Source organism: Notolepis coatsorum (genome assembly GCF_963971535.1).
Source record: "Notolepis coatsorum genome assembly, chromosome: 18".
In the NCBI taxonomy this organism is placed as follows: domain Eukaryota; kingdom Metazoa; phylum Chordata; class Actinopteri; order Aulopiformes; family Paralepididae; genus Notolepis; species Notolepis coatsorum.
In genome coordinates, this window is record NC_140182.1 from 65,784,452 (window position 1) to 65,797,688 (window position 13,237).

Here is a 13,237-nt window from a genome sequence, read left to right on the forward strand (position 1 = left end):
GCATGTATCACAGCCGGCCACGGGATGGAACTCACGTAGGCAAATTGGATGTTCAGGCTGGGAGACCGTGGAGGCTTGTACATTTTTTTTTATAAATAGAAACACTGCCCCCTCTCTAGCCCGTACCCCCATGTGACCTGCAGCGGCCACAACCAGTGGTGGAAGAAGTACACAGTTCCTTTACTTAAGTGAAAGTAGAAATACCCAGATAAATGAGTACTCTGGTAAAAGTAAAAGTCCTCCAATTAAAATTCTACTTGAGTAAAAGTAGAGAGGTATTTTCTATTGAATGTACTTAAGTATCTAAAGTAAAAGTATGCATTCTACATGATGTTTGTATATTCCAGTGCTTGGGAGCGTTTAATCCTCGATCCATTGACCTCTAAAGATTATGTTATAGTGGTATGTGGTCCAGTTATGCTGCTCTGATTAAAGGTTATGTTAAAGTGGTGTGTGGTCCAGTTATGCTGCTCTGATTATGTCATCTTGAAGTTCACAGGCTTCAAATGTATTTCAAGTACATATGTATATAATCTTCATACATTTTGCCATGTTTTCTATGCAAGATCCTCTTCTTCAAAGTAACCAATAACTGATGGGTTCAGATAAATGTAGTGGAGTAAAAAAGTACAATAATTCCTTTGGAATGTAGTGGAGTAAAAGTATAAAGTTCCCTAAAATGAAAATACTCACGTAAAGTACAAGCAGTTCAAAATTGTACAGTTGAGATGAAGTACAGTACTTGAGTAGAAATACTTTACACCACTGGTGACAACAACAGAGGGTTACAAGTTCACAAGTTGTCACAGCCACGGCCTGACTCAGTGTACGGACTGGCGAAATCCACAATGGCACAAGTGACCTCAAACGTGTCACCGGGAATAACAGAGAACACTGAGGTAGTATTTGTGGCCATGCGGGGTCAAAAGGTCGATCACAGGGTTACATTAGTACTGCTTTATTTGCCCTGCAGCTCAGTGGAGGCCTTGTGGCCTCGACAATCCCTCACTTGTTGCACATAGCGATGCCTTAACATAGGATTGGAATGAGCAATGTAGACACAACTCACAGAACCGGTCACGTGTGTGTGTGTGACGAACCAAACCACGTTTTGCAACTTTACTAAGACGCTCTCGAGAGTTGTTTTTGTGTGTAAATGACCTGCGAATTGAGTTACGGTTGATATTTCGCAGAGTGACTTGTCGCTGACTCCTCTCCTCTCTCCAAAAAAGGGAGGGCCGGGAGCACCTGGAGGGCCAGGGCAGTATTCAGGACAAGATCACGGTGTGTGCCACGGACGACTCCTACCAGATGACCCGGGAGCGCATGTCTCAGGTGGAGAAAGACATCTGGAGCCGCTCAGCCATTGAAATCAAACCAGGGCCAAGTAAGTCCTGTTTAATTTTTTTACCCCACTCTCCGACCTCACTCCGTTCCGTCGACCAGGGTAGGGATCGAAGTCAGATAACCAAGGTGTTTTCTACGTTCCTACGGAGTGTCCAAATCGCCGCCTCTCGCCACCGCATCCTGCCGAGGATCGTCATATGGCGTGGAAGTTATCACATAATTGATCAAAAGCACAGGGTTGCAATTATTAATGCTTGGGGGATGCCTCTTTTTCTCTCTCCTCGTTTTCCCTTCGTTTGGACCAGATTGCTCAGGCACCGTGCCAGCCCGCCTGCTAGCGCCATTAATGTGATTGAGTTTGCCAGAAGTATGCGCTAACAAGGCTCCTGCTGGGCGGATGAAGTTTTGGCCTAAGAGTATAATTACGGTGGCTGCGATTGGATTCGTTTTCATCTGATGAAATCTTGGATAATTTACACCTTATCGTATAAAGAGAAGGCTGTAGAATTAACCTTTTTTAATACTGGAGGTCTGACATAACACCTTTTTCTTTCACTGCCTACTACTTTTTACCCAAAGGTTTTTTTGTGATAAGATAAGATATTCCTTTATTGATCCACTTGGGGAAATTCAACCATCATAGCAGCATGGGGGGAGGGGGGAGGGGAGGTACAGGTAGTAAAATACATGGTACTACAGGTCATAGAATTATGGTACAGGGGAGATTGAGAAGTAAAGATTTAAATAGAATTAAAAAAGGCAGTGTAAACAATATAACAATATAATTAACTCTGTCATGGTCATATGGGCAACAAGGTGCAAGATGAGGGTATGTTCCAGGTTGCGTGCGAGTCTCTATTCATCTATTTATTTATTTAGTTAGACCTGAAGATTCATTACCTTTGGAGGACTTGTGAATTGGCACGTTTGCGCAGATGATATTTTTACGAGCGGATGTGCTGCCGCGCGCGCGTGTAGGACACAACATCGACAACACGACCGTTAACAGTAAGCGCCACGCGATCCTGTTAACTGTAGCTGGCACGCGGACACGTCTGTATTTGAGGAAGAACGAGAGATACTGGGGGACAGAACCATCAGCCGCTCACAGAGCGCCTCGTCTTGTAAACACATAACCGGCCCGTGATCACGGACAGTGGGTGAAATGAAAGGGTCATACGATGCGTGCCGCTGGGCGCTCACACACACACACACACACACACACACACACACACACACACACACACACACACACACACACACACACACACACACACACACACACACACACACACACACACACACACACACACACACACACACACACACACACACACACACACACACACACACACGCGCACACACACACACACACACACACACACACACACACACCAACCTCTTGTGGTGACTGACCGTCTTATTCTGGTACTATAATGCTACACTCATCTCAAACACGTCTGTACCAACTAACAATCATACTGTAGGTTGCAAGTCGAACGTCTGTGATTTAAAAGTAGCGGGTATTCCAAAGTTTATTGCAAAAGCCTATTTCGAGGGAAACGGGTAAAGGAAATAAAAAATAAATAAAAGGATACCGCCTGGAATTCTTGTATATCACTGTCCTTTCATCAATATTTTTGGTCGGGTGACTGGTTGTCAGAGGTTCGTATGGTTGAAATAAAGGAAGCTTCAGCACGATATGGTATCCTGCAGTCTTACTGGCTCGGGATTCTCAGAACCCAGATATGAAAAATGGACTTTGCCAAGTTCGTGGCTCATTAATGTCGTCATGTGATCTTTGCCTGGCATTGGTGGCGTCGAGATGTCAGAAAACGTATTTGGCATATATTTAAAACAAGGTTATTGTTTGAAAGACTACAACCCCCCAAAGGTAATTTCAGTTGCTGTTTTCAATTTCAACGTTCGTTCATCCAGTATTCCCACAGCAGTGGAAACAGCTTCAATTAAATCAAAGTAGGTCACCACCATTTCATCAAGACAAGTATGCTAAATTGCGGACGAGATTCCTTGACACTTTGAGAAACTTCCCCGAGCTGCTTTTATAACCTTTTTAAACAACGATTCTAGTCTGTGCATGTCTGGAACGTGGCAGCGGAGGCTGTTTTCGGTGGAGGAGGAAATTCGACAAAAATCTGGTGTCTTTATCCAGCAGGGTAACGGTTGAAATGGGCCCCTGGAAGTCTCTTTTGTTTGGCCGTGCAGAGATGAGCCCCCGAGGATGAGGCTGATTGAAAAGACTCTTTGATCCCTCTGAGGTTCACAATGAGCTTTGATAATATTCTAATTTCCCACATTTAACTATGAAGGAAGGAATCTCCACGTGGCGCGTCTGTAATTCGCATATCTGGAGAAGCGCTCATCCGACCGGCTTCGTGCGTGGTGGGTGTGTTGCCGAGGACCCCGGGGAGTGCGGTGTTGAATTTGTTGCCATTTGGCCAGATGGTGGCGCTATAACAATAAACCTTACATTTTGGCCTCTAACTCACAGAAACTAAATGTTTTTTTCTCCTGGATTCTGTGGGTGCAGACAAATCTATCTATGTAAGTCACGCCCATTTGCGTCTAGACAGATTTTCCACCATTTCAAATTTTCTGTTTTTTCCCACTACTGCTCCTAAAGGTGTTGAGCAATCGTCACCAAATGGTACGGGGCATCTCTGGACCAAGCCAAAAAAATATTATATTAAGAATATCAGACACTTAACCCCTATTGCTCCCGATAAGCAGGTTGGCACCTTGCATGGTTACCTCTGGCATCGGTGTGTGAATGTGTGAGTGAATGGGTGAATGTGAGGAACAAAATTGTGCTTTGGATAAAATAACTATATAAATGCACCATTTACCATTCACACCCTTGGCGGGTGTATTTCTGAGTGCCCAAGTAAGTGCCGTGTCAAGCGTGAAGTCGATTGGGTTGCGTAAGGTTTCCCAACAACATTCCGACCAACACATGCTTCAGACAGGAACGCTCTGAACTGCAAGCTGCACTTCCCAGCGATCGGCCAGTTCTGAACAAGCACACGCTCGGCCATGCAAATGGTAAATGGTGCATTTATATAGCAACTTTTATCCAAAAGCGCTTTACAATTTTAGTAAATTCACTCACACACCGACGGCGGAGGCAATTATGGAAGGTGCCAACCTGCTCATCGGGAGCAATTAGGGGTTAAGTGTCTTGCTCAAGGACACTTTGACATGCTGCCCGGCCCAGTGGCGTGCACAGATAGGGCCGAAGGGGGGCTTGAGCCCCTGCCCCCCAAATAGTCTGTGCACTGAGTGTGTATTGAGCCGTACTGTATTGTACCCTTTCTGCAATCTGTTAATAAAATGTTCAATCAATCAATCAATCACTCCCCTGCCGGGAGGAGTGGGAATTAAACCGGGAATCGAACTGGGAACCTTTCCGTTTACCAGACGACCGCTCTACCTCCTGAGCCACTGTCGGCCAATGTTTTCAACGGGCACCGCGCTGGTTCTAATAATGTCAGCATTGTCAGGTGACGGTAGTTCCTGTTGTGGGGAATTTGAAGAGCCTGGCACGCTTTGACCTCTTGAAGTATCATAGAACACCTTTTCCCTGTTTCAAACAATGGTAGCTGTGACGTCTATGGAGAAGCACCCCCCTCCCTCTCTTGCCGGATTGTTTGATCATTTCTGGCCTGTGTATATCAAACACAACAACACTGTAATTGTTGTCAATGTAGGTGAAGCTTTTTTTTTGCACCCAAGATTGCAGTTTGAAAAGGGCCGAGTTAAAGGACCATATCAGTATAATTTGGACTTCTCGCCAAACCTAACCTTCTTACTGTATTTTTACTACTATGTACCCTGCTAGTGCTACTATATTTATACTACTACCTATCATGCTAATATGTCTATACTACTATGCACTCGTTACTATTTGATGAACAATACCACTGACTCTTACCTGCCAGAGTTGTACCCTTCCTGCTGACTTGTTGTTCACAATTTGTAAGTCGCTTTGGATAAAAGCGTCAGCTGAATGACTAGAATAAGTTATTAGAAACCCCCCAGATTGGAATTACGCTTGAGAATTCTTTGCCTAATTACCCATGTGTTCAAACGTCATTCTTCAACAGAAACATCTGCTTTTTCCTTTCAATGTATGTTTTGCACCTGTTTTCCCCCTATATACAGTATATATTTGTTTTGTTTTTAAAGAAGTGAAAATCTGTTTTCTTATTGGGATTTAATGACAGAAAGTACAGTACAGTACAGTACAACGAAAAGAAGTTTGGCATCCTACCAGAGTGTAAATGTAGCAGTAAAGTGCAACAGCAATATATAATGTACAGGTGATTAAACTGGGTATAAAATATACAGAGTGTAGTGCAGTTGTATTATATAAATAGAGACAGTATGACTACTACTGGCCAGCAGTAACTAGTAACAGTAGGATATGTACACTACAGATATAGATATAGTAAAGGACTATGTGCAGGTTCTCCCGCCATCTTGGTATACCTGTATGGTTTCAGACACCCTAACTGTCTGTTCTCATATGTAGCGCAGTAGCCATATGATACCGGGCTTTGCGTCTTCGTCCTATAGCAACCTTCAAAGTATGGCTTAAAGTTGTAATGAGATTATGGCCGGCAGATATCTATAAGCACCAGCGTGCCCTGCGCGCCTAGCTGAGAGTCTGGCTGCATTAGTGCTGCCGCAGGGAGAAAGGGCCTCTCTGTGTACGAGCTACTTTAGTTTCCATGCTTCCCTGTTTGCTCAGCGGTAGCCGACACTAACCCTACACTTTGGAAAGAAAAGGTTCCACACGGCACCGGGAAAAAGGGGGGGAAAAGATTGGTTCTTGGACCGTAGTGAAACCTTTTTTGGTGCTGTGTGAAACAATTTGTTTTCTCCAGTGTTCTTTGGTGCCACGTACAACTAGTTTATTTACCATATTAGTTTATTTACACTGATCAACATGATCTTAAAATTGGAATCATCGTCATCCTCCTCCTTGGAATTATTGGCCTACTTTTAACCCTCTGAAAATGATGGTGGATAATGTGTCATTAACACGACTGTGTTTTGAAGCGTCTGGTGGGATCAGTTTCTAAGCTAGCGCGATGCCAGGGGAAACATGTGAAACTAGGCCTGAAGAGGAATCTTTAGGTTGATTTTGGTGACCCCATGAACTCTCCCCTAGCGCCACCATCAGGCCAAACCGAGAACAAGATATTGTGAAAAGAAATGGCCGGATTGACATCAAATTTGCTGTGCACATTCATGACCCCTAGTGGAACAAACCTATTGATTTTGGCGACCCCCGGAACGTCCCTCTAGTGCCACCATCAGGCCAAACTGAGAAGAAGATATCTCGAAAAGCAATGGTCATATGTGACCGTAAAATGTGACCGGCTCCTTTCTCGCTAAAGCAAGATTTGGCAACACTAATTGACCTATCTCAAACTCTGCCCTCTTTTCTTGATCCTCTGATCCGAGGAAAACAACAGTTGTGATTGGAGGATCAAGAAAAAAGGGCGGGGTTTGAGATAGGTCACAGAAGAGCTAAAAATGTCATTTCTGGGCCATTTAGTTTTTTTCTCCCACAAAAGCAATCTTAAAGAAATAGGCTAGTCCTTCTTGCAACTCTTTACACAATCTATAAACATTTGAAATAGCCAAAATAGAATTCACCCTCCCCGTGTAGAGAAGGGAACTGACTAATGTAATGAGAGTTGGCTAACATTAGCACAACGTTACTTACCGTTCGACTATGCAGTCGCGATTCCAAGTAGCCTAATCCAATCATGCGATAATCTATTCATGAAGTGAATGAATTAATGAAAACTTTATTTAACAAATTGCAGAATGGGTACAATACAGTAGAGCTCAATACACACAATTGTTAAGGAGATGCAGACCAGAGAAAGACGTTTGTCTTGTTTACATCAGGGTCCCCCATTTTCAATTCATAGTGACATTTATGACACACACAACTTACATGCCATTTATGGCATAGGGACATACATGACATACAGGTATTTAGTACTGTTACATTTGTGACATATACGATATTCAAATATACAGTACTGTTACCCATAGATCCTGACAGAGTATATACATATGATGGGGAGGGGACTGTACATTAGGAGGTGGTGGGTGGGTGGGAGAGAAATATACATACGGTGGGGAGAGAATATATACATTCAGTGGGGAGGAGACTGTCTATTAGGTGGGGGTGGGGGGGTTTGGACATTTACGGTGGCCAGTTTCGAATTTCAGCCTCCCGTAGATGCTCTTTAAGAGCGGTTTTGAATGTGGGTAGGGATTCACATTCCTTTACAGCTTTGGGTATGGTGTTCCACATTGATGTGGTATAATTGCGAAACGTGTTTAGTCCCTTGTTTGAGCCGAATCTGGGTTTAACATGATTTGTTGAACTTCCTCTGGTGTTGTGGTCGTGGTATTCACTGACCTTTGGGAAGTATTTTGACATGTACATGGGTACCTTAGTCGTATAGTGTATCTTGTAGACCAGGCCCATTGCAAGTTGCTGTACTCTGTCGTCTACTCTAAGCCATCCTAGGTTGTCAAAGTGGGCAGGGGTGAGGTGGGTTCTAGGGGTAAGGTCAAGTAGAAGTCTGACCAGTTTGTTTTGTGATGTTTGTAATCTTGTAATCTCATGGTACCAAAGCCTTTGAGGTGCTTTGGTACCATGAGGTGCAAGCATAGTCGTAGTACCCTTGAATGAGTGCTCCTGCCAGAGTCTTCAGGGTATTCTTGTTTACCAGAGAGGAGATCCGGTACAAGAATCTAGTTTGTTGGTTGACTTTTTTTATTACCTTGGATGCCATTTTGTCACAGGAAAGATTTGCCTCTAGGATGGAACCTAGGTATGTAATTTCATCTTTCCTTGTGACAATATTGTCACCCACTGTAACTGAGAAGCCGTCGGTCTTGCCGAGTTTGTTATTTGATCCGAAGAGAATGGACTCTGTTTTACCCAGCTGTAATGATAGTTTGTTATCAGCGAGCCAGGTGCAGATTCTGCCGAGTTCAGAGCTGAGTTATTTTTTTTGGTCTACTTTTTCTCCCATTTTTCAATTTTTCTCCCATCAGAATCAGGAAGCAAGGGGGGCGGCGTGACCCTCCCACACAGACCCTTGCCGCTGAGAGATCGCGCTGTGCAGGTGAAAAGATGCGATGGCTGCCTCCTCGTGTACCGGAGGGGACACGTGATGCAAGGCTTCGTCCACATTGCAGCCGGCCTGTGGGAGGCATGGCCTAACAGCATTCGAGACAGTAGTTGCCTGGGTCTAATTTGCTGCCCTTTTTGTGCAGAGAGGTCACTCTCGCAATTTTGAAGTCCTTGGGGACGTGTCCCTGTTTTATGGAGAGGTTTATTATGTGTGTGATGACTGGGGTGATGGCGGCTGCTGAGTCTCTGAGGAATTTGGAGGAGATGTTGTCATGGCCAGTGGCCTTGTTAGGTTGGAGGGCGCTCAGTTTTTTTAGTACCTCATCGGTTGTTACCATTTCTAGTTTGAAGTCGTCTTTGCGGACCCCTAGGTTTTTGTAGTATGCTACTATGTGTTCTACCCCATAATGCCCTGAGTGGGAGGGTAGTTTGTTTACCAGTGTTGTGGCTATGTTTGTGAAGAAGATGTTTAAGTAATTGGCTACATCCAGCTTGTCTGTGATTAACGTGTTGTCCGTCTTTATGGTTATGTTTGAGAATCTGGTTTTAAGTGTTTTACTTCAGCCTAGTTGATTATTGAGTAATTTTCAAAGTTCACATGGTTTGTTTTTGTTTTCCTCAGTTTTGTCATTGATGAATTTTCTTTTTTGCGGTTTTGATCATGGTGTTTACAAATTACGTCATTTCTTAGTCTGTTTCTTTGAATTTTTTGTTCAACCACGTGGGCTTGGAGTTCACTGTTTGAGCTTTTAGAAAGCTTTGTCTGACTTTTATGAAGTTCAGAGCATTTTTTGTCTCTGGTTTTCATAGCGGCCAGTATTTCAGTGTGCATCCATGGCTCAGCGCGATTTTTAACCCTGGTGGTTCTTAGGGGTGCCATGTTGTTGAGTATTGTTGTGAATTTGGTTTTGAATCTAAGCCATGTTTCTTCAACCTGTGTACCAGTTCATCTGACCAGTCCATGCTCTCCAGTTCTTGGTTAAAGGCCTCTCTAGAGTAGGTTTTGAGGTCCCTAGATGTGACTGTTTTGTGACAGCCGGCCTTTTGTTTTAGCTTTTTGCGGGTACAGAAAATCATATAATGATCACTTAACCCGCATGCTATCACCCCTTTATTGGAGATCATGGACTTGGACTTGTTTTACTTGTGAAAGTAAAACCCATGGTTAAATACTGACCAAAAACCTTAATGAACAATGGCAAACACAAGCAGCTAGGGTCTGGATCACGTAGCAAAGAATAGTCTGTAGTCTGTACCCAAACACACACACACGGTCACCCATTACAAATATCCCAAAGTTGTATTGAAATCACATTTAAGGATCTTCTTTCTGTCATTAAATCCCAATAAGAAAAACTTGAGTTCATTAATAACAGCATTTTAAAAGCCACACTTTTCGTCACTCCCTTGTTTACACAGCTGCAGTGGCTCAGCTACTCTTAACACTATGTGGACCGTCCACGTATATATACGTGTTTCGATTCCACCCGTTGAGGACCAGAGCCACGAGTTAACTCGTGGCGAGTTGTTATTGTTTTATTCCATATTAATAACGCTATTAATGTCCGCGATCAACTTGCAGGACCTACCCACATATTTGATTTTCTAAACATGCAATACTGGCCAGATCCGCTTAGGGGCGCCATCGCTCCACTGCAGTATCATTGAGGGCGATTGAAAAAAAAATTATTTTCACTGTCTGTGGGCGTTTCATATGAGCCTCGGTTCCAAACAAACACCCTCCATCTTTGATCCCGTTACCGAACGCATATTTCAGCCTGGAATAATGGGATTTATGATTAGCCAATGGACATATCGATCTACCAGATTCCGATGACTAATGACGAAATGCTGCCGGCGATCACATGGCCTGACGGTAGGATACTATTCCCCCAAATTACAGCTTGATTGGACATTGTTTTAAAACGTAACGTGATCGACCTGATGCCTGAAGGCTACACCCGTCTTCCTGCTGCCAGTCCTTGCAGGAATCGCACCAGCTGGCCTACGACGAGAGGCTGCCACTCTCGCCCTAGCAAGGAAGGCAGTGAAGCATGACTGGCACATCCTACACAACACCACAACAACAACAGCACCTATGAGCAGACTCAAGTCCCGCCACCCCTACAACAAGGTGGCACAAGAGATGCTCCGTTCCACCACTGAGGACCTATCCAGAAATGGATGGCTGGCGGCAGCCTGGAAGAGAGAGTGGGAGAGTGCTGGGCCAACCCGTATCCACCACCACATCTGGGATCCAGGAGATGGCGCCACAGGAGACGATCTTCCACGCCGGCAATGGGTTCTGCTGAACCGTTTAAGATCTGGGGTTGGTCGCTTTAAAGCATCATTAAAGAAGTGGGGCCTGGCAGACAGCGCTGCATGTGAGTGTGGAGACCCTGAGCAGACTGTTGACCACATCCTGACCATCTGCCCCCTATACAAACCACCCTCGGAAGCCAGCCTCTTTGATGTGGGACCAGAGTTATTGGCATGGCTACAAGATACGGAGTTGGACCTCTGACGTTACACGAAAGAAGAAGAAGTGAAAATGGTATATTGAACGCACACTGTATTGCTAATCAATAATAGTAATCGGCGCTCCCCGCCGCCCCCATTTCATCCATAGATGCTCTGCTACGCAGTTTGTTTTATTTCATTCGTATATATACAGCAGAAATGGCATTTGATATAACGTGACTAGCCTTTAGCCTATTATCTAGCTCCCCAGAAAAAAACCGAGGCGAAAACGGCGATAAACCTTATATTCACAGCGCTATAAAATGACAACCAACCGATTCACTTTTTTTTGTCTGCTAATCAATATTTTGTTTTTCTGCATATTTTTTCGATCTATGTCAGATCTAGCTAGATCTTCCTGTTAGGGCTGGGCGATATGGCCAAAATATCACATTACAATAAATGAAATAACGGTATCCGGCTGTATTTAGTTTTCCAGTACAAATTACAATCTTTTGATATTACATATTTCTTCATGTATTTATCTCGTAATTAAATCATCATGGTGCCGTTTCAATCTAAATGGTCTAATTTCTTTTACTTATCTTGCTGCTGCAAGGAAACACATTTGATTACCTTAATTTTTATAATAATAATAATTTTGGGACCATAAGTACTTACATACCAGCCTCTGTCACAAATGAGCTGCGCACATTCAGGACCCCAAAGGGAAGAAATCTATAGATTTTGGTGACCCGTGACCTTTTCTCTGGCACCTCCATCAGGAAGGTTGGAAAATGTTGGAAATATATTTATATTTATATAAATATTAATATATCCATATTTTTTTGTGTGCATTCATCGGGCCTGTGAATGTGTTCACTCATGGCATTACCGGTTCTGCATGAGCACAGGAGGTTATTCAAGGTACGACAGTTTGTTTAAAAAGGTTATTTCCCATGTGAGGTGTCATGCGTGGCAAAGGTGTGTTGTTTGCATACTGTCATGGTTAGGATCCAGATGTATTACGAGGATAAAGTACGCCGGGTCGTCTCTCTCTGTGTGTAGGCCTGCTTTCACCTTTCAAAACCAGGCCCCTGATTTGCATAACTGGTCTGACGACGATGGGATCAGGAGTGATACATTGGGATCGGCTATTTGAATCTTGACGAGCAGTCAGAACAGATGTAATCCCTTCATTCCTCTCTCACCTCAAACAGTGCACCGACTCCCGACGGGAGCTACAGGTTTCCCCCATTGATAGTCGCTGGAATCAACGTGATCTCTTGTTTAAAATCTACACTCATCTCGTTGGGAGGGTTGGGGGAAAATAACCTACTCAGATCTTATCGGGAACCCTGCGGTCATGTGACGTTTCACTGAGACAAATGTCTCTTCTCCCCCACCCCCTTGTGTTTGTTTTCCCCCTCAGATAAATGTGTTAAGGTCCAGAGGAAGCCGGGTCTGGCGACGGGCATGGACAGCAGCAACAAGCACTCCCCCAACAACAAGAGGGGCCTGGCTCCCAGCCCTGTGGCCCACCGGCCCCTGAGGGACCGCATCATTCACCTCCTGGCCTTAAAGTCCTATAGGAAACCTGAGCTGCTGCTATGGCTGGAGAGGGAAAAGGCGAGTCCCAAGGACAAGGCCGACCTGACCTCCATACTGGATGAGGTGAGTCCTGTGGCATGTTGCTGGATAGATAGTGTTTGCTGGTGACTATATGGAGGAAAGTCATGAAAAAGGGACAAATAAATGTTTGAAAAACGGTGCACATGAGGCATCAGGCATTGTATTGTATTGTATTTGTATGTATCATATGATCTATTATGATGGAGTCGTAGTAATGATCTTCACTTCAGAAACATTTGAAAAAGCATGGAGAGTCTTTTGAAAGTGGCCCGTGCTGAGCTTCAGCTACAGTACATTTAGAGTCAGTTGATATTACTGTTAGGTTTCAAATTTGACAGATAAAACAGTCCCTCACGGCGGTTGCTTTTGATAATGGGTAATGACTCAGTTTACAGCCCGCCATCGTGCAGCCAAACTGTCGATCTCAAGTTGTGATCTCTGGCGAGTTTATTTTCTAGACGCATTTCCTGTTTGAGAGTCCCACTGCAGCCAATCGGGAGGGGGAGATTGGCTGTAATCAGGGCTGCGCTTTCATTATCTTTAGAGGGAAGGACTGTGTTTTGACAGGCGAGGGGAGGGGTGTCTCCAGCTGGGCTCTCAGAAACGGAA

General features: G+C 44.2%; 1 protein-coding gene across 1 annotated transcript in view; it reads left to right on the forward strand.

Annotated features, from left to right (window-relative positions):
- The window catches only part of LOC311245142 (RNA polymerase II elongation factor ELL2), a 60,245-nt gene that overhangs the window by 25,018 nt on the left and 21,990 nt on the right, over window positions 1–13,237 (forward strand). Inside the window, exons 4-5 of the mRNA XM_084334938.1 lie at window positions 1,233–1,387; window positions 12,429–12,670. Coding sequence (XP_084191064.1) covers window positions 1,233–1,387; window positions 12,429–12,670 — 397 coding nt within the window. The remainder of the gene's footprint in view (window positions 1–1,232; window positions 1,388–12,428; window positions 12,671–13,237) is intronic.